The sequence below is a fragment of the Callospermophilus lateralis genome, chromosome 16 (assembly GCF_048772815.1).
Source record: "Callospermophilus lateralis isolate mCalLat2 chromosome 16, mCalLat2.hap1, whole genome shotgun sequence".
NCBI classification, from domain to species: domain Eukaryota; kingdom Metazoa; phylum Chordata; class Mammalia; order Rodentia; family Sciuridae; genus Callospermophilus; species Callospermophilus lateralis.
Window position 1 is genome coordinate 66,308,998 of NC_135320.1, and position 26,875 is coordinate 66,335,872.

The window sequence follows — 26,875 nt, forward strand, 5'->3', positions numbered from 1 at the left end:
ATACTCAAACCTCAGTTGAATTTGCATCTATCCCCATGTTCCTGAAAGGTTGGATTTACACTATCATCCACCTAAATTCCCCAGACAGGAGACTAAAATTCTTCCTTTTTAAAAAATTGCTTCCTTATACCCAATCCATCAAACAGCCCAGCCAAGGCTCTATCTTACAATTATTTTTCAGTTTGGCCTTTTTTTCTTGCCTACCACCATATTTGTTGACCTGAATCATCTCTCTCTTTAGAATTACAACAGCTTCCTCTAAAGATAGTCTAGATTCTACCAATTTGTCCTCTCAGTGAAAATATCTAATCATAATGTGTTCACACATAAAATTCTGTATTTGTTTTACATTGCCTAAAAGATAATGCTCAACTCCAGTACAGATTTCATGACCAGACCTCTGCAATTTTTCTGATCTCATCAACTCAAAAACTATAGTTCTTTGTATTTCCAGGACTTTGCTTATCCAATTCCTTCTCCCTGAAATGCCGTTTTCCCTTCTACATTTATATAATTTTACTTACATTTTTAAGATTCATCACTGCCCTCAGGAAATTTTCCTGGAAATCCCAGCCTGAACTTTGTTTCAGCTACTCAATCTTCTCTAGTATCCATAGCAACCTTTGCTTATTTCTATTTCCCTTCTCATATTACATTTCAATATTCATTCAGGTGTCATTATTGACCATTAATATGTAAGCTAAAGACTGTTCCTTACGTGGTACTTCATGCCTAGAATCAGCACATGCTAAATATTCCATGAATGCTGAATTACTAGTGTTTTTTTTGATTATGAAAATAGGAGAGATACATGTGCAATCTAAATTGTACCTTGGTGTTCTGATAAAAAAAAAACAGTTTAATTTGCATTTGGGGTTTTTAAAATCATATGTGAATATGAAAAAAAAGTAAGAAAAATATATGTAATAGCAAATATAAATATGCATGTATTGTACATAAGAGAATTGGATAGATAGTAAAATATTGCTTGTGATTTTTTTTCAGGTGCTAAACTGGTGGGATTATGTTCAATTTGATGGATACTGAAGGATCAATTTTGTTTGTTTTATTTTTCCTTATTTTCTACTAAAAACACTGGTATTCTTTATTGTTGAGAAATTTATATAGATACATACTGTATGTTTGAATCCTTGATCACTAAAGATATAGAAAAAATCATTACATACAGAAAAATCATTACATACGTATTTTAGGTATCTTATTGGATATTGTCCATGATATTACTCTTAATTCATCACAAGTTCCCCTAAAATTTCTTTTATTTTAGTATTCAGATTATTTATCAAAGGATTCTCAATATAGTTGAATGCTAGTGTTGGTTTTGAAAATCTACAAAGCCAGGAAGACAAGCAAAAATGTTAGCTTACATTTGTAAAACCTAAACAATTACTGAAGAAAAATGAAACAAAACAAAACTATATTTTAAATATACTCAACCTTAAATAGCATTTAGAAATGCATTTTAATTTTACTTATCTAATCAGAAAATATCCAAAATAAAATCAGAAATCTATGAATTATATTTTTAGTTTCCATGGAATTCTGATATGAATGATTTATTCTGAATATAGTTTCTTGTGAAGCAGTTACATGGGCATCATCTATTGATAACTATTTTGCAATCTTAATTTTTTAATTCCAATTCAATTTTATTTGTATCTACTATTTTTCTGAGTAGCCTACCCATGCTAATGTCTTTGTTATTTACCTTCATATTGAGTGCTGCGACATTCCCTCTGGCAATGTCAAAGTAATCTTCACACTGTCAATTTCATTGGAATGAATTCTATTAACTTTCTAAAGATGACGTCTCTTCTGTTTGCTATTTGCCATGAGGCTGACTACTTCTACATGCAAGCAAAATGCTTTATGCTCCAGGGTCTGAGACATAGACTTATGGAGTTTCTAAACAGTTCAGGGTTTAATCTTTGGCATAGTATTTCCAATCATGGAGTTCTTTCTTATCAGTTTCAGAGGTCAGGCTTTTTGCAGCCTTAGTGATTTTTCAGACTTTTTTTTTTTTTTTTTTTTTTTTAGGTTATTTTCTTTCTCAGAGAAGCTCTAATGCGTATCTTCTCCTCAAGCTATCTTTCCCTACCAAAAAATAATATTCTGTACCATAATCCACACAAATACTTTCCACAACCTGCTGCATTTAAGTAAGATTTGGAGCTTAATTTTTTTTCTTCCTTGTTAGCTAGAGCATATTGTTGCCACAATTGAATTTTATGATTGCGTATCTCAGAACTCATTAATCTTTTCCAGTTTGAATTTTAGTATTTTCTATAATAAAGTTATTAAGTATTTTAGAATTCTGCATAAAAAAATTGGCATAATGTAGCCCTTCTGGTAATCCTATTAAGTGTACATATCTAAGAATGATAACAAAGTGAGAAATTTTACATAAATTCTGTGGTGTTCTTTTATTTCCTCTCTATATAATAATTTTCCTGATGCACTATGTAGTCAAATTATACCAAATTAGAAGCTAAAGTTTTAATTTAATTAGAACATTTTAGGTTAACTCAGTCATAAATAAATACATGAAAACAAATATATGACCCATATTTTCACTTTTTTTCTTTAGAGAAATTTCTTAAAATTTTTTTTCTGCCTTTATGAATATAATTATAACAAATGCAAATTAATTGATGTTTAATTATTTAGAATCTTGCACTCATGAATAAAGAACAACTTAGGTTTAAGCAGGAAATAACTTGTAAAGGGAGATATAGTGAAGGATGAACTGACTGCAGCTATTGTCTTATTCTGTGCTTAAGAAAAAAAAAAATCTAGTAAGATTACTTCTTTGTCATCTGCCTTATTTTCTACAGAAGAGATCTAGAACTGTCTGACTGGTTTGGGACTTTGTTTATTTGGTTGTGTTCCTTTTGGACAAATAGTGGGTTTTTTCCTACTTATTATTGGTGCTTTTTAGTGAAACATTAGTATTCATTTTGAAATAATTACAAAAGCACGGAAAGTAAGCAAATCATGTTTTTTTTTTTTTAAATCCACCTTACAAAATAAAGAAAATGTGATTTTTAAAATCAGATTTTTTTTAGATTTTATCTCAATGAAAAATAGATTGATAACAGAAAAGTTTACTGTTTTGTTTTACTGATAAATTCCCAGTGTTCACTGTAGTAGTGGGACACATTAAATGATTAATGATAAAAGATTTTGCAATTTTTGCATGGGTAGTTACAAGGTAGAGTAAAAAAAAAAACTGAATAATTGAGTGCATGCATGAGTTGTTCATTTCTAAGTGAGGTTCTGAACATTCTTTTCCATGTGACTTTCAAAATAAATCACTATGAAATTATACTGAAAATATTTGTAAGTGAACAAAATTAAGTTTATCTCAAAAACATGCTAAATTTGTGTGCAGTGAATGCCATTAGAAATACAATGATGAACAAGACATGGAATCTTCTCTCAGGCTGATTACAATGAAATGAAAGACAGACTATGTAAATAAATAAAATTTCGAGTAGAGAAAATGTACTTCAATCAAAATGTATAGTAAATTCAGTTGATATTAATACTAAAAGAGCTGAACAAAATGGTTTAAGATTAAACTAATTAATTATATAGAAGACTGTTTGATTGGTTTCATTAACTCTTTCTCAGATCTAGTGCTGAAATAATTTGTATTTTTTCTAGAGCCTGACTATGGACTCAAGGACAGAGCATGTAGACAAAATTTAGACAGTTGGAAGTATTAGTCATGTTACTACAACTCCTTAGACCATCAAAATAAAACTTGAAAAATTTTTGAAATGCATGAATTATATGAAAAGCTAAAGTTTTGGAACTCTCATATAGGTTCAGATAAAACTTTCTTTTTTAGAAGAAATAACTATTTTATAAGCAAGATCAGTATGGCCTATATGAAACATACAATCTGAATCCATTCCAAATTTTGAAAACAATGGATAACTACACTAATGTACTAAATAAAGGATGATCAGGACTTTTCAAGAGCTTTGATTTATAACTTTCTGAGGGCCTTAGGATTATTGAGGATCTAATAAAATTATGGAATCTTAGCTCATGAAAAAAATTATGATCCTTTAAATTTTGTACATTTTGAGAAGGTTCATAGTCCTTTGAAATCTTAAGACTACCATATAGAATCTTTCATAATATATCTTTCTTAATATCATCAATACCAGCTTTTAACCATTGTTTTACATTTACAGAAAATTTTAATTATTCTTTAATCATACCTATACAGACTGGTGGGCTGGGCTGCCAGAAGTATCGATTTTCTACCTGAATGCAGGTTATTCTTTCCTGTCCTTGAAGTTCATATCCAGGGTCACATTGAAAAACAACAGTGTCCCCAGGTTCTCTTCCATCTCCATTTCGAGTCCCATTCATGGGAATGCCTGGGTCACGACATGCAGTGGCAACTGAACCTATAAAGGGACCGAAACAAAACTTTAGTTTGGATACTAACAAAATCAGTTTTGAAGCTCCAAACTCCAAAGTTTAAAGTTTAGAACCTTTCACATAATTGTGTGCTTTTAGAATAACTTAAAACATGTTTAGATAAAATTTTAAATGTCTGCCCAATTAATTAATCAATTTAATTAATAAATAAATTCATTAATTTGTACTGGTAAATTGAATCCCGGGGCACTATATCACTGAGCCACATCTGAAAATCTATCCATCAAGCTTGTTGCCACTCATCTATCTAAACACATATATAACAAAGAAACCGGGGAATGTCTGTAGTTTCATAGTGTTCTGACTTGAGTTGTATGGTAATCAAGAGGACCTTAACAACATAAAGCTGAACAATAAGACTACCTGCCAATTTTAGTGGAGACTATATATATATATTTTGCATTATTAATGTAGTTAATAGAGTTAATGCCTAAAAAAAAAAAAACCTGAAAAAAATATTGGCAAGATAGTAAACCTAACTCTGCCTCAAAGCAGTAACAAAAAAGTGAACGTCTTTATGTAGCCATACATAGATATTTGTGTCTATATTTTTTAAGGAATATACCTTGAACAGTCACCTTTTAAGGGGAAAAATGTTACATTTTAAAGAATTAATTTTAGTATTACTTTTTTTGAACGGTTGCAAAATGTAGCTTCATTTACCATTTTGCTAATCATTTAATGAAGCAAAATCTAGTTAGTTTCCTAACTCCTATTCTAACAGGATGATCTTTTAATAATTAAAAGACCTATAGGGTTTGCTTTTTTTACTAAAATTTCAGAATTCCTGAGCAATGATCCAGGACTTCAAAAGTATAATTTCTTTAATTCTCATAACAAACCTATGAGTCAAACGCCATCATATACTTATTTTAGAGTAACCTGTTAAGTAACTTACCTTAACTTTTACAAAAACTAAGAACAAGGATTTAAAGCTTAGTATGTCTGATTTCAGAACTGAACCAAAACCACTGAATTTTACAGAAGACCATCTTCTTCTACCTGTAAGTATCTCAGAAATTCAAACTATCCCCTTTTAGATAATAATATAAAATAATAAGCCCTATTATGACACTTTGGAAGGCAGAAATTACATCCATAAGTAGAAAAACTACAGGCGACATAAATGCAAATCTACCTTTAAAAATATTCATTCTATCCTCCATTTTAGTTATTTTTGAGAAAATTGGTCTCAATGATTAGAATAGCAATTGGGCCCTTACTAGAGAATAGGAAGGAAAGTATAGGGACTTGGTTTTAAAATTCTGGGAAATTTTGTTTGTTCATACCTATTAGTGTTCCTTAGAAGAAAACTAAGCAAAACATCAGGCATCATAGGATCTGAGCAGATAAGGATTTTTTATGAAGTGTTTGTTGTCATCAACTCAACTTTTATGATTTGTTGATTTGCTATGGAATTTTTTCCACCAAAACTAAAACTGACCTTTGATTGCACTTACAATACGTAACTAAAGAATGTTGTTCTGCATGCAAGATTTACATTAAGAATATTTTCATTATGGGCTGGGGATGTGGTTCAAGTGGTAGCGCTCTAGCCTGGCATGCATGCGGCCCGGTTCGATCCTCAACACCACATACAAAGATGTTGTGTCCGCCGAAAGCTGAAAAATAAATATTAAAATTCTCTCTCTCTCTTTCTCTCTCTCTTTAAAAAAAGAAAAGAATATTTTCATTGGAAAGAAGTAATGTAAATGATATAGAGATTGTTATTTAAATAGAAGTAACATAAAAGATTACTAGAAAACTTCATTTTTAAGGGTCTATGTACCATGTCCTTCTGTGCTGAAATATTATGTACCCCAAAATTGCTAAGTTTATGATGGACATTTTCCAAAACTAAAAATGTATGTATGTTGATATTAGGAAAATATCAGGATGAAAGAAATTGGTATCATCATGTTTTAACTATGAGGGGAAAATGTGTTTTTGCTTTACTGTTAGATTTTCTAGGCATAATGACTTAAAGCAAGAACAAATAGTTAAAGTAAGAAGGCTTTCATATAACATCTAATACATAATATGTGAGAATATACATTTACCTTTAGTCCTAGTTGACTTGAAAGAAAAGACATGGCAAACCTGTGATGTTCCTTTTTTTTTTTTAATCTCAATTAGTAAGCAAATTAAGAGTAAGATTTCAAAGTGCAACAGAAAATGATGGTGTTTAATGAAAAACCAAATAAGATTTTTACTTCTTGGAATTACTTGAGTTCTAAAAACAATCACTAAAATACATAAAAAGTTACTTGGTGTGAAAATTGTCTTATTTTCTTATTCAAAGTTTGGACTTCATACTGATTATATTCTGTGTTTGTGGGAAGAAAAAAAATACTAATTTCAGCACCAATCATTCTTCTTTTCTGTATTAAATAGAAACTATAGCCAGTGAAGACACAAATAACCATTTAAGGAGCTATATTACATATAATTCTCAAAATATATAATCCTTATTTGAATTTTCTTTTTATTGTTATTTATAATTCTAGATTTTGATCCTTTCTCTTTATCCTATCTGATTCTGGTATAATATATAGGATATATATATATATATGTAATTGTTTTATCAATTACTGTAAACATAACAATAAAAAGTATATAACAGAAAATATGCATTTTACATATACTGGCCACCAGTGTATTAACATTAATAATTTCTACTTTGTTCTAAATATCTTTAGTTCAAATTGCATCAGAATAAATTAATGGAATATTAATATTTTTGTTCTATTAGGTTTAATTGTTCTGTTCATGCTTCCTTTTTCCTGACATAAATGTGTTGAGTAAGCACAAATTCCAACAAAGATAAAAGGACTTAATAATCTTGTTTTCTAATCTATAATCATGTCATAAAAGGAACATTCTGAAAAGTGAAATGGTTTATGTGCTCTAACAACCAAATGTAATTTGAACTTGACTCTATATTCTATGAAACTGAAAATAAAAACTGGACACATTTCTTGCTTTCTTCACCTCACAAGAACAAGGATTTTAGTCTAGAATGGGAATTTCCAAGTAGTTAGTCTGTTCTATAGCTGTAATTTCCACTTCATATGCCAGCTGATTATTAATAAAGATGACACTCATGGGGCAATGGTATATAAATAGAAGCATACACAGATAGTTTATATTGTTAATAAGTAATATGTATCAGCCACCTCTTGCATTTGCATACTTTGAGCTGTATCTCATTTACTTCACAAGAATACTATTATTATACACATTTTCCAATGAGTAAACTGAGGCATAAAAAGGCCGAGAAAATTCCTCAATATCATACAGATGTTTGGGGTAAAGTGGGAATGCATACATGTCAAGAGCCATCTGTGGGCTGTGTGTGGACTATCGTGCATCTCAGTCTAATGAATAGGAGAATCTGGTGTCTGGGTACTTCCAGTGGACATTTCTTCTCTGTAAGACTGGCCAGAGACATTGTGAGCCCTATTCAGCTCTGCCTAGTCCCACACAGCATCAGTGATGCGGTGACTTGCTGCAGTTGTACAGCCCCTTTGAGATGGGTGTGACCTGCCAAGATGTCAATGAACCTACTGATTACAAGACATCACAAAGCAAGACTCCCTCCTGAACCTTATCCCTGCCTCTGACGTACCTCCTTAAGTAAACCACAGGAACCATTTTCTAATTGCCTACCTCCAGCTGCTCTGTGGACTGGACCTTTCAGGGGCTTCACCTTTTTAAACTATCTCTGTGACTTTGTCTTGTGTTCTACAATAATTATTCTAGACTTCAATTTCTTAGATGGCTTACACCCTTCTTGGCAGGAAGAAGAAACAACTAATAAGAGGCTGTCTGTCTCCCCATACGTAGAGGAGACTACATCATTATTTCTTCTTAAATAAAAGTGACATGGTCTTTCAAAAAATTCCACCAGAAAACTTCTAGAACTAGTAAAAAGTGAGTTCAAATTCAGCAAAGTAGCAGGATATAAAAATCAACACCCATAAACCAAAGGCATTTCTGTATATTAGTGACAAATCCTCTGAAATAGAAATAAAGAGAACTATCCAATTTACAATAATCTCAAAAAAATAAGTAAAATACATGGGAATCAGCTTAACCAAAGAGGTAAAAGACCTCTACAATGACGCTAAAGAAAGAAATTAAAGAAAACCTTAGAAGATGGAAAGATCTCCCTTGTTTTTGGATAGTCAGAATTAATATTGTCAAAATGACCATACTACCAAAAGTACAATACAGATTTAATGCAATTCTGATCAAAATCCCAATGACATTCCTCAAAGAAATAGAAAAAGCAGTCATGCGTAGGTATTCTGACTATGGAAATGTACAGGGAAGCGTTCCTCTGGTGAGTAAACTCCTCAGGGGTAACAGGTACTGTGTTTTCCACTTTTGGAATTCCCAGCAGTTTATCCTTGAAGCTAGTAAGATAACTAATACAGGTGCAGTTTCTAGTAACTATGGTGATGTCCTTTGTGAGAAGGCTATGTGCTATTATTTATCAGTCTATATAAATAATGCTTTGCAATTTGGCCTCTCTACCATCTTTCTTTCCTGCCTCTGCATCTTGACTCTGTGTCTCCTTTTTATTTTCCTTATAGCATGAAATTCATCTGGAAAAATAAGAGACCCAGAATAGCTAAAGCAATCCTTAGCAAGAAGAGTGAAGCAGGCAGCATCACTATACCAGATCTAAACCGTACTACAGAGCAATAGTAACAAAAACAGCATGGTAATGGCACCAAAGTAGACTTGTAGACCAATGGTACAGAACAGAGAACACAGAGACTAACCCACATAATTACAGTTATCTTATATTAGACAAAAGCAGCAAAAACATACATTGGAGAAAAGATAGTCTCTTCAACAAATGGTGCTGGAAAAACTGGAAATCCATTTTCAACAAAATGAAATTAAACCTCTATCTCTAAACATGCACAAAACTCAACTCAAAATGGATAAAGGACCTAGGAATTAAACTAGAGACCCTGCTTCTAATAGAACAAAAAGTAGGCCCAAATCTCTGTAATGTCGAATTAGGCCCAGACTTCCTTAATAAGACTCCTATAGTGCAGGGAATAAAATCAAGAATCAATAAATGGGATAGATTCAAACTCAAAAGCTTCTTCTCAGCAAAATAAATAATCAATGAGGTGAATAGAGAGCCTACAGAATGGGAGAAAATTTTTACTACATGCACAGCAGATAGAGCACTAATCTCTACGATATATAAAGAACTCAAAAATCTAAACACCAAGGAGCCTACATCCTGGGAACAAATCTTTGCTCCTCACACTTCAGATAGAGCCATAATATCCAGGTATACAAAGAACTCAAAAAATTAGACAATAAGATAACAAATAACCCAATCAACAAATGGGCCAAGGACCTGAACAGACACTTCTCAGAGGAGGACACACAATCAATCAACAAGTACATGAAAAAATGTTCACCATCTCTAGCAGTCAAAGAAATGCAAATCAAAACCACCCTAAGATACCATCTCACTCCAGTAAGATTGGCAGCCATTATGAAGTCAAACAACAACAAGTGCTGGCGAGGATGTGGGGAAAAGGGTACAATTGTTCATTGTTGGTGGGTCTGCAAATTGGTGCAGCCAATCTGGAAAGCAGTATGGAGATTTCTTGGAAAGCTGGGAATGGAACCACCATTTGACCCAGCTATTCCCCTTCTCGGTCTAGTCCCTAAAGACCTAAAAAGAGCATGCTACAGGGATACTGCTACATCCATGTTCATAGCAGCACAATTCACAATAGCAAGACTGTGGAACCAACCTAGATGCCCTTCAATAGACGAATGGATAAAAAAAAAATGTGGCATTTATACACAATGGAGTATTACTCTGCATTAAAAAATGACAAAATCATAGAATGTGGAGGGAAATGGATGGCATTAGAGCAGATTATGCTAAGTGAAGCCAGCCAATCCCTAAAAAACAAATGCCAAATGTCTTCTTTGATATAAGGAGAGTAACTAAGAACAGAGTAGGGACGAAGAGCATAAGAAGAAGATTAACATTAAACAGGGATGAGAGGTGGGAGGGAAAGGGAGAGAGAAGGGAAATTGCATGGAAATGGAAGGAGACCCTCAGGGTTATACAAAATTACATACAAGAGGAAGCGAGGGGAAAGGGGAAAATAATACAAGGGGGAGATATGAACTACAGTAGAGGGGGTACAGAGAGAAGAGGGGAGGGGAGGGGAGGGTAGGGGTGATAGTAAAGGATAGGAAAGGCAGCAGAATACAACAGACACTAGTATGGCAATATATAAATCAATGGAAGTGTAACTGATGTGATTCTGCAATCTGTATACGGGGTAAAAATGGGAGTTCATAACCCACTTGAATCAAAGTGTGAAATATGATATATCAAGAACTATGTAATGTTTTGAAGAACCAACAATAAAAAAAAAATAAACACCAAAAAAAAAAAGAGCCCAATCAATAAATGGGCCAAGGAACTGAACAGACACTTCTCAGAAGATGATATACAATCAACAAATATATGAAAAAATGTTCAACATCTCTAGCAATTAGAGAAATGCAAATCAAAACCACTCTAAGATTTCATCTCACTCCAGTCAAAATAGGATCTATTAAGAATACAAACAACAATAAGTGTTGGTGAGGAAGTGAGGATTGCAACCAATATGGAAAGCAGTATGAAGAACCCTTGGAAAACTGAGAATGGAACCACCCTTTGACCCAGCTATCCCACTCCTTTGTCTATACCCAAAGGACTTAAAAACAGCATACTACAGGGACACAGCCACATCAATGTTTATAGTAGCACAATTCACAATAGCTTAAGTGTGGAACTAACCTAGATGCCCTTCAATAGATGAATGGATAAAAAATAAAATGTGGCATATATACACAATGGAATGTTACTCAGCAATAAAAGAGAATAAAATCATGGCATCTGCACCCAAATGATGAGTTAGAGAATATAAGGCTAAGTGAAGTTAACCAATCCCAGAAAACCATGCTGAAATGTTTTCTCCAATATAAGGATGCTGATTCATAATAGGGTAGGGAAGCATGGGAGGATTAGATAAACTCTAGATAGGGCAAAAGAGTGGGAGGGAAAAAGAGGCAGGTATGAGGGTAGAAAGATGGTGAAATGAGATAGACACCATTACCCTAAGTTCATGTATAAAGACACAAGTGGTGTGACTCTACTTTGTATACAACCAGAGATATGAAAAATTGTGTTCTATATGTGTAATATGAATTGTAATGCATTCTGCGTTCATATATAACAAATTAGAAAAAAATTTAAAAAATAATAGGGTCTTTGTAATAAAATGCACTTAAGATATTCACTAAGGTATTAAACTCAATGATAAGATTACTTAAATGGAAATTTCTAAAGCATTTACATTTAAAAAATCAGAAAAGCATCTATATACTTACTTATCATTCTCATTAGAGTAGTGCTAAGCCCTACACATTTATCATGCTTTAAGTACAAAGTACTAATTTCTCATTTAAAATAGTAGCATCTCAACCTCACAGTCGCATCTATAAGGTTCAATTGGTATGCACTATATCAAATCAAATAAAGCCTGTTCTTAAGAAAAATAAACTGTTGTTCAATATTAATACTAATTAATTTATAGATCAATAAAATTATAATTAAAGTGATTATAATGTGCATGACACCTGGTTAGAGGCTAAAGTAATACCCTTAAGCTAAAATAAAAAACTTACCAAAAATAATACCATCATCTTCATTTTTAAATAGGTAAAATAAGCCCCAGAAATGTTAAGTACTTGTTTTTAGCAGAGCTGGGATTTGAGCTTGAATAGCAGGGTTCTCAACCACTATAGCGTATCATCTCAGCACAAAACTATCCCATTACCAAAAATAACAACATAAAGCTATATTCTACTAGTGGGACTTTGACCATTGTTTACTGATGAAAGAATTAGTCAATAAATAAATAAATAAATAAATACTGTTTGAAATTAAAAGTGAAGTAATTTATTAAGCTATTTGAATTCCTTTATTAAACACATAGACAAAAAAATTCTACTGGTATTTTTACCATAAAACGATAGAGTTGAGGTCACTTTTATAGTTATTATTAGAAATAGCAGAAATAAAATTTATCTACTTTTTTCCAGCTGATATATTTAAGTAATTATAATACAAAGGATATTTTAATTCCAATTATTTTTACATTCATTCTTTCCATTCCCCCTTTTGTTTGATTTCCTTTTAACTCATTGAGAGATTAGAAGCAATAAGATAGGAGCAACCTCCCTCCTTACCACCACCAGATCTATCATCCGCTGGAATTTGTACCCATATTATCTACTTTCCTCCTATTGTAATAGGGAAGTTACTCTTCTCTATGTAAAGTTAACCATAGTGCTTGTGTTGTTTATAAATGTCCCTACATATGTATTTATTTATTTTTTGTTGTTGTTTTTACTTTTTTTGAGGTACTGGAGACTGAACCCAGCGGACTGTACTACCAAGTTACATCCTATGTTACATTCCTTTTTCTTTTATCATTTTTCTTTTCTTTTTTTTTCTTTCTGAGACAGTCTTGCTTATTTCATGAGGTTGGCCTTGAACTTATGATCCTCCTACCTCAGCTTCCTAAATCACTGGAATTATCTACAGCATCCAGAAAAGCCTCTCTCCTTCTTAAAGACTTCATTCCTAAATATTTTTCATCTCTTCTGAATTACCAGTTTCTAGTTTTGTACTGGATCATTCTCAATAACCTGGAAATGTGACTTTTAATATCTATTTTAATCAAACTCAAAGTGAACAAACAAAAAACTCATTGCAACTTAATTCTCTCTTTCTTTAGTAATAAACCTATTAAACAACTCTTCTGAGAGAGATCCCTCTAGAGCCTTATCTATCTTTATCAACAGTCTTTTATTTATTTTACTAAATCGCTCTTTTTTAAATACAAGTTGCCAAGTGCAAGACAACTTTTATGCCTTCTTTCAGAAATCTTTCAGCAACATTTATCACAGCTGACTATTTCTTCCTTCTTCACCTGCTTTCTTTTCTGGACCTCCAATTCACCAGTCTATTCTGATTGTTTTAGTCAGCTTTTTTGCTGTTATGACTAACAGGACCCAACCAGAGGAACTATAGAGAAGGAAAACTTTATTGGGGGGCTCACATTTTATAGGTCTTAGTCCATAGAAGGTCAGTTCCATTCCTTGGGGCTAGAGGTGAGGCTGAATATCATGGTGGAAGAATGTGGCAGATGGAAGCAACTCACATGATGATCAATGAGCAGAGACTCCACTCCCCAGTTACAGAATATATACCCTATAGCCATGCCACTGATGAACCACTTCCTCCATCCACACCCCACCTGCCACCAGTTAACATTTAGTTAATCCACTGATTAGGTTAAGGCTATAACTTAATCATTCTTCCTCCAAACTTTCTTGCATTGTCTCATATGTGAGCTTTTGGGGGACACCATATCTAAACCATAACACTAAGTTTCTTTCTGGCTGTTATTTGTTCGTATCTTTTGCTGTGGCTACATTGTTAACCTGATGACTAAGAGCTGGAACAACTCAAGATTTTGTCCTGAGTACTCTTCCAATTTTCCATAATTTCACCCTGTGAAAAGAATCATTTTCACAATTTCTGGCAACTTCATTCAATCCCATGATTTGGGGTATTAAGTTCACAGTCCTAGTTAAAATCATGGACAAAAAACAGGGTAAACATTGGCAAAATATAAGATTTTTTTTACTCTATATCAGTGATTTTACCTTTTCTGGTAGTGTTTATTTCTAACAAAATGAGTTTTGTTTTTATCTCTGGTTATTATAATAATTTAGAAATAAGTTTGTAAGGACAGATTTTCACTTTCAAAAGTAAACGTATTTTTTATTTCACTAAAAGCAAATCATATCCATTGCAGTTTTTAATTTATATTTCTCATTACCAACATGAAGAAAAGATATGTAAAAGTTATACAGTTTAATAACTACTTATAATACACAAATATTTTTTCAAGATATGTTATTTCATGCTAATTATATGTAAGTGCATCTTCTTTTGCATTAATTTTAAAAAGCATCCTATATTTGAGAAAGTTTTCATATTATTGAGAAATTGTTTCTACAATACCCCATATTTATCAATAAGGTAAATCCACTGGTTGATTTAGTTGCATTTGTTGTGAAATACATATGTCCTTTTTAAATCAAGCTTTGTTGTATCATAAGAAGTAAATTGCCCTTCTAAGTAAAAATTTAAATAGAACCTTTACAATAATTAAAATAATTGGTCAGATCAATATTTAAGGATTGAATGAATGAAAAACTGTAATTAGTCATTTCAGTGGATGCTGAAGGTTTATTTATAATATGGCATGTTTTGAAACTGGGAGACATCCAATTATAGAACAACAAAACTTATATTAATTTTTATTTGCTTTAATCTATTCTAACTCCTTAGGATGTTTTCAGAAGATAATGTACAGCACTATTATAGTAAATAACTGAGTTTTCATTGTTATACCTCTTCTGTTTTATAAATGTAATTCTGACTTCTTATTTTATGTTAATTTTCATATAATAATAGTTGAGAATGCAAATTAAATGGAAATATGCATTTCACTTAACACGGATTCCATAATCCTAAATATATATATTTCAACTAAAATATGAATGATTACTTAAACTACTAAGTTGGGGATAAAGTCTAAATTATCTAGGGTGGTGGCCTTGAGCAAGCTAACACTGCAATTTTCTTATATGCATGTTTGGTATAACAAAGAGTAAATACACTAACAGCACTCATAAATTCTCATGTGTCCTTTCTGTTTAGAAAGTTGACTGTTCCAGGATAAGTTTATTTATGCTAAGTTCTTTTATAAAAACAAACACTTTGTATTTCATGCACTTGAATAAATAATGATGGTTGAAGCAGGAGACTTAGATTCTGGTTTCTACTGTATTTAAGAAGGGATTATTGATTATCTTGTATACTTCTTTGAATTTTAGTTGCCTCATCTCTAAAGCTGGCATAGTAATATTTTACATGATTGATTTAGGATCAGATAGAATCTTAAGTTCCTTTCTAACAATTACATGAAAAATTCTATGAAATATCAATTCTAAAATAATTTTTTAAAGACTATTAGATTTTAATATTTGCTGTATAGTTTGTCTAAGAAGCAGTCTTACATACTTTTGCAATTCATCAGGAGTCTTCAGCAAGGTCATATTTGGTATTCATAAGACCTTACAGTCCTCTTTTCCAGTCTTCTTGCCACATATATTTTTATTGACTACAAAAATGACACTCTATTCTCCACTTCACTATCTATAAGGAAATCAAGTTGGGTAATGGGTCTATTTAACCTGAAAGAAAAATCGCATCCTAAGTCAAATCAATCAGAAAATATCTGAAATGCAGATTGTTACCTAGAGGTGGACTTCACACAGGAGAATTTTGCCCTTGATTGAACCCTTGCTTTGTACATGATCCATCAATTTTATAAAGAATGTTCAACATCATTATTAGGCCTACACTTTTCCAGCTACTCAGATGTGAGGCTATCTTTAGAATTTCATTATGTTACTAAGGATACATGTATTGATATGGCAAGTCAGTTTAAGTAGATGACGGCATGACAGAGACATTCACCTCAACCTTGGGGGGAAACAAAGTTGCTTAATGCATTGTGCAGAAAAGAATGTACTTCCCAGGATATATAAATCTCTTCATAACAAATATATGTATTTATTTATTTGCTAGACAATTGTTAAACAATGTAATATGCTTGATGTTGGAGATATGCATAAATTGGAGACTTTCCCTGCCTTCCTTGGTTGTAATTATCTAATATGTAGACACAGTGAGAACATAAACAATTATATAATTTTTGTAGAAACAAAAAGTTGAAGACTTAAAATTACCTATAAAGTAAACTGAATGTTTATACAAATATTACAGAAAATTATGTGAAATTTGAATTTGAAATAAAATTCTAATATTTTTGGATGACAAATTAATCAGTAAAAAAGCAAAAAAATTTATTTGTTAAAATATTTAATAACTTTTTTTTAGTTTTATATTATTAGGAAATTTGCCTATTTAATCAGTTTCATTTAACATTTATTAAGTATCAAGTGTCAGGTACTGTGCCAAATTCTAGAGATGCAAATATGAATAGTTAGCATTAATTCTCTTCAAAGAAACACAATCTAAGAGGGGCAGCATTAAAACAATAAAATGGATATTCAACTCTAGTGATTGTCATTCAAACTGAAAAATTCTTAAGCAGGAAACAAGAAGCTAAAAACAAAGTTATGTTATTTGAAATATGTATTGAGTAACAAAATTGATACTATTAATAAACTTTTCAAAAGTTTTCTAAACAAAAATTATCTTCAAAATAAAATGATTTATAAAAGCTAAAATGACATATATGTCACAAAGAAATATCTTCTTCATGTGAATTATCAGAATATTAAAATATGCAAAATAATCATTTGAGGGACATATGCTCATTCTTTAATTGGTTTCTTAGTCATACTCAATTTATTATTGCTTCTGAGAAGTGTTTTTTAATATATATTCTTATTTTTATTTCTATCACTAACACATTTAAATTGTTGGTATGTTCAATCGATGTCTTCATAGGACATAATGCTTTTTTGTGCCATGCTAGAAATCTAACCCAAGCCCCTATGAAAGCTAGCCAATTGCTCTACCACTTAGTTATACCACATGACCCTGTGTTTATTTATTTTCATTTATTTTAAAATTAAGGTAAAATAACCTAAAATTTATTTGAAAGTACTTGACAAACACATCCTTTCATGATTAAAAAAACTCAATAAACTAGAAATATAAAAAAGAGTAATTTAATAAATGCCACATATGAAAAGTCTGTTCCTAGCATAATTCTTCATAATGAAAAAACAAGATTTTCCTAGAATCAGAAATAACACAAAATTTTCCTCTCTTGCCACTTCTATTAAATATAGTACTGGAAGTCCAGGCGAGAGCAATTAGCAAGAGAAAGAAGTGAAAGTCATCTAAATGGGAAGGAATAAATAACATTGTCCTTATTTGCAGGTGACATAATCTTATATGTAGGGAATGCTAAATAATACATTTAAAATTAGCACCAAAAAACTAATTCAGAAGGTTGCAGGATATGAAATCAACATACAAAAATCAGTTGTGTTTCTTTATAAAAACAATTATATAAAAAATATTAGGAAAACAGTTCCATTTACAATAGCATCAACAAGAATAAAATAGGAATAACAGCTATGGCTATGAAGGACTTGTATTCTGAAAACTCTTTAAATTTCACTGATGAAAAAAAAATTATAAAGAAACAAATTGGAAAAGGATCTGTTTTCATGAATTATTAAAATGTCCATTCTACCTGAAGTGATCTACAGATTTAATACAATCTCTTTCAAAATCCCAGTGGCTTTTTTATTTTTACAAAAATAGAAGAAAAAATAACTCTACAATTCATATGAAACCACAATAATCCCAATAACCAAATCAAAACAGTGAAAAAGCAAAGCTAGAGGCATCAGACTGCCTGATTTCAAACATACATTACAAATTTATGGTAATCATAAAAATCAATATATAGAACAAAGGAACAAAGTAGAGAGACAACAAATAAATGCATGTATATACAACCCACTCACTATTCACCAGGGTGCCAGTAATACACAGTGACGAAAGCAAGTCTCTTTAAGAAATGGTATTTGGAAAACAAGGTATTCACATGCAAAAGAGTGAAATTGGAAAATTTTGTCATACACAAAAATCAATTCAGATGGATTATATGCAATTCAAATGGATTATATAGACTTGAAATTATAAAACTCCTGGAAGAAAACATAGGGGAAAAAGCTTCATAACCTTGGTTTTGGCAATGACTTCATAGATATGATCCCTTAAGCATAGGCAACAAAAGCAAAAATAAACAAATGAGACTAAATTCAACTTAAAAGCTTTTGCAGAGCAAAGAGAAAGCATAAAAAAATAACAATCTATGGAATAAAATATATTTTTATCTAGAATTTCATAACAGGGTAATGTCTTAAGTAGATAAGTAACCTCTACAGCTCAATAGCAAGTGTACAAATGACCTGATTAAAAAATGGTCTAAGGACTTGAATATACACATCTCTAAAGAATTCATGAATTGGTTAACAGGTATGTGTAAAAAAATGTCACTAATTGTGAAGGATATGTAAACCCAAATTACAATGATATCTCACCTCAAAATTATCAGGATGATATTTATGAAAAATTCAGCAAGTTTTACCAAGAACAGAGGATAGAATACAGGCGCACTGTGAAAACGCACAATAGTGCAGCCACTATGGAAAACAACATGGATGCTCCTCAAAAAATTAGAAATAGAACTACTACCACATTATCCAGCAATACACTTTAGATATTTATAGGAAATAACTAAAATCAGGATTTAGAAGAGATATTAGCATTCCCATAATCATTGAAGGGCTATTTGCAATAGCCAAGATATAGAAATAATCTGAGTTTCCACAGACAGAAAAGAAAATGTGTTATACACACAGAATATAATACTTAAAATAGAATATTTCTGCCTTGAAAAGGAAAGACACTGCTAAAATGGTGCATGCCTATAATCCCAGAGACTTGGGAGGCCAAGGCAGAAGGATCACAAATTCCAGTACAGTTTAGGCAACTTAGAGAGTCCCTGTCTAAAAATATTTATTTAAAGAAGATCTGGGGATGTAGCTTAGTTGAGCCCCAGGTTAAATAAAACTCCTGTACCACAATGAAATCAAATAAAAAAACAATATAATGATTCTTCAGAATGTGAAAATATGAACCATTCTGGAGAATATTATGCTACGTGAAATAAGCCAGTCATGAAAGGAAAGTACTGCATGATTCAACTTCTATGATGGATATAAAATAGTCACTTCATAGAAACAAAGACTGGACTACTTTTTTCCAGGAGCTGGAGAGAAGTAGAAATGGTAGTTACTAACCAAAAATGGGCATGATATTCAGCTAAGCAAAAAGAATAAACTTTAGAGCAGCTGTTTTTTAACATCAGACCTCTAGTTAAGAATAAGATATTCTATACCTAAAAAACTGTTAAGAAGTTGGATTTCATGTTAATTGTTCTTCCCAGAATGAATTAAAATAAAAATGAAGAAAACTCACCTTCATAGGTATGATCCCTAAATCATAGGCAAAAAATAAACAAATGAGACTAAATTCAACTTAAAAGCTTTTGTACAGCTTTTAAGTTGCAACATGAAGTCAGGTACTTTTAAGGTGATCAGAATATATTTAATATATCCCATACTTTAAAATGAAGATATATTTAATGCATTAGCATGGCTTCTAATCACCAGTTAATTTAACTTTCTATTTTAGTATAATTCAATGCCTTCTTCAATAGCTTATAAAACATTGAAATGATACACAGGACAATAATGTCTCATTTAATCCAGTATTCCTATAATTTTTGGTCAGACAGAAAAAAAAAATCAAACTATATTTGTCCCCCTAAAAATTATTTATGACTTATTTAAGTATAATTTAATGAAATGTGATCAGATGGAATTACCTGATTCATAAAAAATATATTTAAGAGCTATAAAATATTTGGGTTTGTAAACAGTAATAAAAAAGATTACTCTAGATTCTTTCCTGCTGTCCTTTGAAACTTAGTTTCAACTTTTTCAAGAATGGGTTTGTGCAATATCCTTGTTGATATCTGCTTAGGTTCTTTTCCATTACCCTTTTGGCTGAATTAACATATTGGTGGACATCAGCTTTCTAAGCAAATGGATATCCACACATACTTTCTCATTAAGCAAGCACTTTTTAAAATTTCACTGCTGACATAAAGTCCTATAATAAAATGGCATCTTTGTGATAAATAGTAGGATTTGAATTCACACTAAAAGAGCAAGTATATAAAACCTTTCAGATGATATTTTAGAAGTCTACAACCTGACTGACTGTGAAGCCTCTATTTCTATAATATTTCAAGAACACATATTTCTTATTAATCCTGACAATTTGTGGTCTGGCAACTTTGTGTTACTTTCAAACTACAACAAAGACAATGGCATATCTACCTGTTATAAGAAAATAGCTGTGAGGCCAACAGTGTCAAATGTTTCTCTCCTTACCATCCATGGTCAGAATGGGTTAGGGGTTTATACAGAAATTTTTATCTTTGTATGTATGTGTCCTACACATTGTCCTTGAAAGGGGGGTTTGAATTAGTTGACATCTGGAAAAGGTTGGAAAAGAGATGCCAGTTATCAGTATTTGTCTTTCAGATTTAACCATGTGTTATAATTACTCTGAGTACTGTAAACATGTCTCACATTACCAGATAAGATAAAATACAAAGTAGAGATTAAAAACACATCCACTATGGTTTATTTGAATGAAATATTAATAATGATACTTTGTCAGAAATGGAAAATACAGGCCAGATGCCAAACCAGTCATGATGCCAGAACAATAGGCATAAAACAGGAATATCCTGATCAAAATATGAAATTTAAGAGCTCTAACATGCTATGCATACATGACCAGTGCAGTGCAAATGTAGAAGGAACAGATTCTACCTAGGAGTTCATTGACACTATAAGTATTGTTTGACCTGGACCTTGGAAAATGACTATAGATTTTTGAATGTGGACATAATTGTTCCAGGAATATAGAAAATAGTTTTTAAAAGAAACAGTAATGTGAAAGAATATTTTCTTTCATAGCAGTGCAGTTGACTGAATGTATGGATATTTTAGCTGACAAAGTTGGCAGGTAAGGTAGGTACAAATTGTGGAAGTTTTAAATGTAATGCCAGAGTTTTAAGTTTAGAACCAGGTGGCCATGAAATGATTTTATTTTATTTTATTTTATTTTTTATTGGTTGTTCAAAACCTTACAAAGGAAATCAAAAAATTCTTAGAGATAAATGAAAATACAGACACAACTTATCGGAATCTATGGGACACAATGAAAGCAGTTTTAAGAGGGAAATTCATTGCCTGGAGGTCATTCCTCAAAAAAAAGAAAAACCAACAAATAAATGAGTTCACACTTCATCTCAAAGCCCTAGAAAAGGAAGAACAAAACAACAGCAAATGCAGCAGAAGGCACGAAATAATTAAAATCAGAGCGGAAATCAACCAAATTGAAACAAAAGAAACTATTGAAAAAATTAACAAAACTAAAAGTTGGTTCTTCGAAAAAATAAACAAGATTGACAGACCCTTAGCCATGCTAACGAAGAGAAGAAGAGAGATGAAATGATTTTAAACTTAGGATTGATGTACAATTTGTATTTCAGAATGGTCAGGCAGGCAGAAATGTGGAGAAAAGTTTGAAATGAGTAACTTGTTGTCTATTACAGCAATGCATAGAACAATAATGAGATTGGGAACAATAATGAGATTGGGAACAAAAGCAGGGGCACCATGTGGTCCTTTAAGGTTGGGGGGACTACAACCTCTCATAGCTAAGGGATCTGTTTCCTTGAGAATTTTGAACAGTATAAGCTATGAGACTTAGTATTTTGAATCACCCAGCAGGGACAGATTCTTAACCTAGAGGCCAAAGAGTGAAGAGCATAGAAAATGCTCTGTCAATTGACTATTCTGTGGGCAAATGACAGCATGATACCCAGTGATGTCCTCCCAGAGGAATTAAAGTGGAATAAGACAGGCAGATTACAAATTTAAGCAGGGGATATAGAGGTTGACTGCTGAGAAGCAAGGACAGCACATAGGACAGCATGAGGTGGCGATGTCAGACTTAAGTAGCTCTGATTAAGCAAAAGTGCCTTGTAGAATGTATCACCAAGTGGCCAAGCTGCAGATTCTACAAAGAATGAATAGATCATGAAATAGAAGTCAAGAGGCTCCTGATAGTGGCTTGATGAAGATTATAAAGTTGGTAAGTGACCTACATTCTAGTTAAATTCACTTTTCACCAAGTTAGCGAAATACATTTCATTGGTTGCAAAATTTTGGTGAAAACTGTTTTGCTACCATTGCCTGACTCATTTTTTGACTATTTTGACTTCCAATAAACAACAGCTATTTGCTCAAAAGAAAAATAGGAATGGTGGAGGTGGGAGGATAAAGGAAGATCAAATGAAGATCTGACAATTAAAATGACAATATATTCTCATCTAGGATTCTCCTGTTTTATGCGTAGGTTTGAGTACAATTTTCTGAATATATTTTAAATAATGTTTCCTTTTACTTTCAAAACTATCTTTGATTTGGTCAGTATATTATATGATTACCCAAATGAAATCATGATTCTATATGGATATTGCGGGAGACAAAGGAACCTAATATATTTGGGAAAGCAAAGATCACATATTTAAAACACCTCCAGAATGATGAAATATTAAATCATGTATTCTTACTTTTATCTGGAAAAAATACACTTAGTGAAAGATACATAATAATAGATGCAAAATAGTCAGAAAATGTTTTACTATTGAAGAATTCTTTACACAGAGTTTAGAAAAATGAGCAAAATTTAAGTAACATTATAGGTGAAAGAATCTTTGGTGACAGAAAACTCTCTCTTGTGCTCTTTTCTCTCTCTCTCTCTCTCTCTCTCTCTCTCTCTCTCTCTCTCTCTCGTGTGTGTGTGTGTGTGTGTGTGTGTGTGTGATGAAATTAAGATTTACATAGCTAGGTGCCATGGCACATGCCTGTAATCCAAATGGCTCTTGAGGCTGAGGCATGAGGATCAAGAGTTCAAAGCCAGCCTCAGCAAAAGCTAAGTGCTAAGCAACTCAGTGAGATCCTATCTCTAAATAAAATGCACAAAAGGGCTGGGGATGTAGCTCAGTGATTGAGTGTTCCTGAGTTCAATCCTCCAGTACCAAGTCTCCCCCTAAAAAAAGATTTGCCTGAATTAATGGAAGATGCATTTGATAATTAATTGAAGATAAATATGTTTAACAGCTGGTTCTTAACAGACTCTTCTAAAATGAATGAATGAATAGGATGAAATAGATTTATTCAGTGGAGGGGAATCTGGGTAGGCACTGAAGTGGCCAACTCTGACCTGTAAGCCAAATTTGACCCTCCACAGTGGATAATTTGTCTCTAGTCCATTTACCTTCCCTTTAATACTACTGATTTACTTTGAAAATTTGATGAGTTTTTATAAAATTCCTCATTTCAACTTCCAGTTTACAATTGTCCTGTCTGCTTATAAAGCAAAATGGCTGCAGTCAAAGGGGACAACTGTTCCTTTCAAACAAACCCACATACTCTCTAGCTTTCCATTATTCCTTTTCACTGCTTCATTTGTATAAATCTCTAACTTTTTAAATCGCCTGATTTTTGAGAGTTTGACTTTTGCTGGAGTGCTTGGGATCATCATCAGGAAGCTAAGTTAGTTATGATGTATAACTTCACTGCAAATGATATTGTAAAACTGAAACCTTTCTCTTTCCTCTAGCATATTTGTACTTGTATATAGAATAATGATAGAATATAGTAGTGGTAATATTAAGCATTTATTTACTATATGCCAAACATGGTATTACTCTACTTTCAGTCACGTGTAAGTATGAATCAAATTTCCAAGCAAATGCTAGTAATATAGCATAGAACAAACGGACATTCTCAACTTCAGTAAATATATCTGGGAAATGAGGATGATATATCTTATATACTTTGTGAGGATTAAATAAGATCATGTATTCAAAGCACTTAAAGTGGTTCTTGGCATTAATCAACATCTGATTCATAAAAATAATATTTTCCCATTTGAAACCTTAACACTTGGAAATCTGAGAAAGCATGAACATCACTGAAGATTTCTGATAGGCTGATTTGCATTGATTGACGTGTTTCACGATGTATTAACACTCAGTTGAAACTTTAACTTTAATAGGCCCTACAAACATATTAGATATAAAAATAAAGTATTAATATTAAAGATAATATCCAATTGAAAATTCTCAGAAATGCACATATAACAGCCTGTTTGTTTGAACCAGGTGCACTTTATAATCACTAACACTAAGCCAGAAAGAAGTACCTTTTCACATTAATGTATACAGATTCATTTTTTAATTTTTCATTACAATAGCCATTTAGAAGAAAAATATTATTTAATATTAATTTAAGATAAAAGAAAAGAGAATTGTTAGTTGTCAAACTACCACTAGAAACAACAGAGGTTGAACAGTTCTCTGGCATATTGCCCCTACTTCAAAACAAAAGAAAAAGTAGGAAGTAGATGATACAAATATCAATAATATATAGTTTGCAAATGTTTCACAATTAGAAGTCGCTTATATTCATTGAGTATATGATCATTTTCATATCTTTTTGTCAAAAGATATGATTAAAGAGCAAATTCACAACTACTGACTTTTGGACTTGTCTTACATAAGCTTAATTTGTATAATACAAAATAATTCATTGTTTTAGTCAATGATGTCAAACAACTATTTTGACATACTAGTTTTACAACTATATGGTCTTGGAAATCTTGATAGGTTTCTGTTAGTATGACTTTTAAAGACTATACAAATAGAGGATTCATTAGATAATTTTCTCAAAGAGATCATGTGTTCGCAATGAAAGTAAAATTAACATTTGAATTTTTAAACTTTGCATTCATTTTCTCCAATCACTACACTACAATTCATTATTAAAAGCAGCATATATTTAGCCAGAAAAAAAATCAAAACAAGGGAACACTGATAATTACTTAGAGTGAATGGTATTTCATTGTTATAGGAAAGTGTTAATTTAAAAATAGTCTAAACTATTTTGTCAAAGATATCTATGAATGTGTAATTAAGATATTAAACAGAATAAAAATAAAATTAGTAAAAATATAGATTTGCATTTTTGTAATGACAAATACTCATTTTCTTCCTTATCTACAAAAATATCACATTTTAAAATATTACAATGTACAGTATGTTAAATTATGGTTTGAGCATGCCTAATCTGAAATTATGAAAATTCTCAATGTGGAAAATTGAGTGGCTGAACTCATGTGCCTGATCACCATCAAAATGCAGGTACAGCCAGTTTGGTGTCACACACCTGTAATACTTGCTACAAGAGAAGCTTAAACAGGAGGATCACTAGTTCAAGGCTAACCTCAACAACTTACGAAGACTCTAAGCAACATAGCAAGTCTCTGCCTCAAAATTTTTTAAAAAAGGGCTAGGGATGTGGCTTAGTGTCAGAGTGCCTCTGGGTTCAATCCCCAGTACAAATATATATATCAAAAAGAAAGAAAGAAGTCAAATAATTTAGTTAATGAAATAACTGCATTGCAGATTTATACAGGTTAAGCATCCCTTATCCCAAATACTTGAGATCAGAAGTTCAATCCCCAGTACAAAAAAAAAAAAAAAAAAAAAAATATATATATATATATATATATATATATATATATATATATATATATAGTTTCTTTTTGCTTTTTATTGGTGCAATATAATTGGCTGAATTATTTCAACTCGACCTTTACTTTAAGGATAATTGGTTGGACAACTGCAAAGGCAGTCCTAATAATTAATATTCAAAGTTCATTGCATTTCTTTTTTCCAAGTCCAATTTACCTTAGCTAAAGAGAAATTAGAAGACCCGAAATACAAATATTTAATATCATTACCATTTTAAAATTATAATTTCAAACAGTGAGGAGGACTATTTTAATAGTATTAATGTTTCACATTTAAAATAATTTTAAAAACTTACTTGAAAACTGAATTGCAAACCCAGATTTGCTGATATAAAAATCTGTATCAAACTGAATGGTTACTATGTTGAGGGTGCTGTGAATTCCTTCAGGAATGAGAGATCCACTAATTTCCTTTAAAAGCATCTCATTTTCTGGTGGACCATCCCAAACTCGCAGTATGTCATGTGATGCTTCCGTATCAAAAGCAAGAAACTGCAGGCTGTGGGTGAATGATATTATCTCTGATTATTTTAAACAATGATTAAATTTTAAATAAGAAAAAAATGAATTTGCATTGTAGTTTTTACTGAATATTCCTTTTTGCTGAGATGAAAAATGAATTAGGTAAATAGCACATGTAATTTTAATTATTTTTTCTTGAACAATAAAATTTATTTCTTTAGAACACAATTAAAAACACTATTTAATCACCTTTGCAAATTACATAAATTTCAGGTATACAGTCTTTTCAGTGTTTATGAATGTTAACCGTGTTAACTAAAGGTAAAATTTATAGAGGTTCTTGTATGTGCAAGGCTGCACAAATGTATTATGAATATTTTCCTTGTTTATTTGTTATAATGACTAATGGAGCAGGAACAATTTTAATCTCAATTTTACAAATGTAGCAAACAG

General features: G+C 31.6%; 1 protein-coding gene across 3 annotated transcripts in view; it reads right to left on the reverse strand.

Moving 5' to 3' along the window:
* The window catches only part of Csmd3 (CUB and Sushi multiple domains 3), a 1,108,856-nt gene that overhangs the window by 259,021 nt on the left and 822,960 nt on the right, over positions 1 to 26,875 (reverse strand). For all 3 annotated transcript variants that reach the window (XM_076835404.2, XM_076835403.2, XM_076835402.2), the window contains 2 exons: positions 26,257 to 26,459; positions 4,254 to 4,445 (listed from right to left, as the gene is read on the reverse strand). In XM_076835404.2, the coding sequence (XP_076691519.2) occupies positions 4,254 to 4,445; positions 26,257 to 26,459 (395 nt within the window). The remainder of the gene's footprint in view (positions 1 to 4,253; positions 4,446 to 26,256; positions 26,460 to 26,875) is intronic.